Below are 4,169 nucleotides of genomic sequence, written 5' to 3'. Positions count from 1 at the left end.
CAGTGGCTTGACGAAGGGAGTCTTTTATAGCAGGAGATTGACAATCGATTGAAACTAATAAAGTTTTTTTTTTTTTATCACATAACAGAGGAAGGCTACTGATGTTAAAGGTTGATACATTGTAAATTCAAGTGCAGGAATGCATCTGAATGCTTGCAATGCCACATTCTCAAAGTGTTCTGACCACACCTCACACCAATTCTAAAAATATTTGGGTTAGAATTATAAACCTTCACGACATTACTTGAGGGGTAAATAAATATTTTTATTTTAAAACACGCAAAAAGTCATACAACCAGCTGTATAACAGTCAAATAGTTACAATAATGAATAATTAAAATGAAATTCGAAATAAGAATGTCAAACACATCATGCCACAAATATGCACAAACCACCAGTTTGGAAATCCTGCACTATACATATTCAAAATAACCAGCACCGAGGCACTTACGTCAAAAAAAATAAAAGTTAAGTTCAACAAACATCACACATCATGAGGTGTCAAGAATGTACATTGCGGTATTCACAAAGAGGCGTGGCAAGGCAGTCAACGTGAAAACGCCAGAACGCAAAATCACAGGTCGTCATTTGACGTTTTGATTTCAAAAATTACTTCTACAAGGTCCCAAATATGTAAACCTTTGGGATTTTGCCTGAGCATATATTATGTAAAAACTAAACAAGCATCACCTGAGCAGGTTCGTTGTGTAACATTTGTGACCATCTCTGTCTGCCAGTGTTACGTCAAAAAAAGCTTTAGGAAAGGCGCATTCAAAGCAACCTACATTCACTCCTTATATGTATATATAAACTTCATTTCACTTTTGATTTAAAGCTTTCGTGACTGCAGGGATTCATATTCATGGTTCTTTCGGTAAATTCACGTAGAAGGGAAACAATACAATTATAAAAATATATATATGTTTATATTTTTATTATTTTATTGTTTCCCTTCTACGTGACTTTACCGAATGAACCAAGAATATTTCATTTCACTTGCTTTGATTTGTTAAAGACTCATCGAGTGAGCAGCTTGAGGCAGCTGCCTTTCATTCATACAAGACATCTCCCCAAATATTCCTTCACATTCCCAACCTTTCCCACTTCAACAAAAGGCGGCACCTTGACAGCGCCGTCTCGGGCGTGCACTCGCACGCCTTCGTGGGAGGAATATTTGCAATAAATATACGACGATGTTCTCCACCGTGCGAAGCTGGTAAAGCCACGGCAAACGTGGCATTGTTAGTTCACTGACAGGAGGGCACTTCCATAGGCTGCTTGTCACATCGATTACGTTTTGACATCGAACGAAAATCTTCTTTCTACAAAGCGTCTATAAAAGTCCAGGCTCTCATAGGGTCACTGTTGCTTCTCTACACTGCAGAAAGCAGCGCGTCACCTACCGCATTATCTATAAATGAGGGCAATGCTACTTTAGTAATTTTTGAGCAATTAGTAATTTTAGGCGGTCGTGACAATACATTGTGTGGGGAAGTTCTTCATGTTTAGCATGCACACACGTATATAAAGACAGAACAACGAAAATAAAACTAAACAAAGCTCAGCGTGGCTCCACTGTCGTCAAATGCTTGTGTTACGCACCTCCCGCAAAGTTCAGCTTTATAGTAGTAACCAGTTAAGGCTTTGTCAACATTCCGCTAGCGCCCGTCCCTCCGACAGTCTTCGACAGTGCAAATGGTCCTGCGCGATACCGTGTGCGGTTTCTCTCTCGAGTCAGGCGAGCAACTTCTCCACGCCGAAGGGCAGGCGCTGCGCCAACTGCGGGAAGACCTTGACGGGCCGGCCCTTCTCCCCGTGGGCCTCGCGAAGCCAGGCCGCCTCCGCCACGCTCAAGGGGATCAGCGGCCCCAGTGCCGTGGCGAACAGCGGCGGCGGGCCGCCCATCGCGGACTGCGCGTGCAGCGCCAGCGGGTGCATCAGCGGGCGGTAGGCCACCGCGTCGCAGGTCCACAGGCCGCCGCGGGGATCCGGCAGTCCCAGGTAGGTCACCTCGCCGAAGCCGAGGGGCGACGGCGGCCTGCGGATCACCTTGGAGGCGGGTGGCGCGGCGGGCACGTGCGGCCTGCTGAGCAGGCTCTCGATGGCAAAGGGGCTTGAGAACTTGGGGCCGGCCTCGCGTCCCCCGTACCGGCGGCAGGGCGTCTGCGCCGTGTCGCCGGGCGGCGGCGGCGGCGGCGGCGGCGGCGGGGACGGCGTCGCCCGGCCCTCGCTGCCGGAGCCGCCCCGCGAGCGGGAGATGCGCTTCCTGCGCCGCCTGAAGACGCCGTCGGCGAAGGTGTACTCGCTGTCCGGGTTGATCATCCAGAAGTTGTCCTTGCCCCAGGGCCGCGACGGGTCGCGCAGCACCTTCACGAAGCACTCGTTGAGGGACAGGTTGTGGCGCACCGAGTTGCGCCAGCCCGTGTAGCTGCCGCGGAAGAAGGGGAACTTGCTCATCAGGTAGTCGTTGATCTCTGCCAGGGTTAGCCGGCCGGTCTGAGAGTCGCGGATCGCCATGGCGATCAACGCGATGTACGAGAACGGTGGCTTCGGACGGCGCATGTACGCTTTGCCGGACTTGGCTTGCTGCTGCTGATGGTGATGCTGCTGATGCTGCTGCTGTTGCTGCTGCTGCTGCTGCTGTTGCTGCACGTCCGTCTCGAAACCCATGGCAGACACCGAGCTGTAGCTGCCACCTGCGCTCAGCTCTCCGTCTGAGGAGCCGAGGTGGTCGTCTTCGGGAGTGAAGGGTGACGGGGCGACCCCGGAGTCGGAGTCGCTGAGCAGCTCCGAGCACCGGCGCTCCTTGGCCACACTCTCGAGACTTTTGTGGAGACGCAGGACGCCGCCCAAGCAGATGTCGGGTTTCACCTCCATCGTGTTAAGAGGGGGAGCAGCCTCTTTTAGGCGGAACGATATCTCCACGTTATTTCATAAAACGGAGACAAAAATGATAAAAAGCAATCCCTGAGCGCACCTCGTCAACCTGCGCGCTCTGGACTTGCTCGTCACCGAAAGCCAAAGAGAGGCCCTTGTCGAGTTACGAAGCAGAGCAGCGATTCAACTCAAGTCGAAAGCGGAGATCGCTTTCCGTTCAATCAGTTTAAATGTTTTTGGTCCAACGGAGGGCCGAGTCGCTTTGAGGAATGTTTCTCTTTTACCTGTCCTTAAGTACCTGTGGGGTTCGGTGACGTCAATGGGTGCTGCCATTTGAAAGGGGGTGGGGGGGGGTGCATGGAGTGTGAAATGCAGGAAGACTTCCCCCTCCAGATAACGCGTATTTGTTTACTTTTGAGGAACGGGACAACATCGCCCGGAGGAGTTTTTGTCCCGCGTCGGGCAGTGCCTCGTCGCAATAAATCTATCTCCTTTTATTAAAACTGGGGATGAGAATGCGCCACTTCTAACGTGCGCAACGCGCTACCCCCTCCAGGTCGCCCTGGCGACACGGGACGCTGAAGTGTCTCGTGCGTCCACTTGACACGGCTGAGTGGCAGTCCCCTCCCTGCGCCTGGTCAAACACGCAGCATTCGCCTGTTTGCCGTCACACACGGGCAGACCGTACTCGCAGCACTCTATCCAGGGCACACACACTCGCGCGTATACACACACACTCTCTCGCGTACACACACACACTCTCGTGTACACACACACACTCTCGCGTACACACACACACTCTCGCGTACACACACTAGCGTACACACACACACTAGCGTATGCACACACTCGCGCGTACACACACACACTAGCGTACACACACACTAGCGTATACACACACTCTCGCGTACACACACACACACACTCGCGCGTACACACACTCTCGCGCGTACACCCACACACTCTCGCGCGTACACACACACACTCTCGCGCGTACACACACACTCTCGCGTACACACACACACTCTCGCGCGTACACACACACTCTCGCGTACACACACACACTCTCGCGTACACACACACACTCGCGCGTACACACACACACTCTCGCGCGTACACACACACTCTCGCGTACACACACACACTCTCGCGTACACACACACACTCGCGCGTACACACACACTCTCGCGTACACGCTCTCCCTGAACTGTAGCCACCACGCACTTGCTTATGCGCCCGTGCATCCACGAACGCACGCCGCACACCTGCTGCACATTACCCGGCGCGCATTC

General features: G+C 52.6%; 1 protein-coding gene across 1 annotated transcript; it reads right to left on the bottom strand.

Moving 5' to 3' along the window:
- Positions 1-244: 244 nt before the first annotated feature.
- On the bottom strand, positions 245-3,855 carry LOC116946015 (uncharacterized). Its single transcript, XM_032960792.2, has one exon. The coding sequence runs from the start codon at positions 2,875-2,877 to the stop codon at positions 1,735-1,737; it is 1,143 nt and encodes a 380-aa protein (XP_032816683.2). The 5' UTR covers positions 2,878-3,855; the 3' UTR covers positions 245-1,734.
- Between the last annotated feature and the right edge of the window lie 314 nt (positions 3,856-4,169).

This window comes from Petromyzon marinus, chromosome 25 (assembly GCF_048934315.1).
Source record: "Petromyzon marinus isolate PM22_M1 ecotype Great Lakes invasive population chromosome 25, UKy_Petmar_22M1.pri1.0, whole genome shotgun sequence".
Lineage (NCBI taxonomy): Eukaryota > Metazoa > Chordata > Hyperoartia > Petromyzontiformes > Petromyzontidae > Petromyzon > Petromyzon marinus.
Note: the sequence above shows the minus strand (reverse complement) of the source record. Positions and strands in the feature narration are given on the sequence as shown.

Coding starts and splice junctions, on each gene's coding strand:
- LOC116946015 (XM_032960792.2), bottom strand. CDS start 2,877: ATGGAGGTGAAACCCGACATCTGCTTGGGCGGCGTCCTGCGTCTCCAC.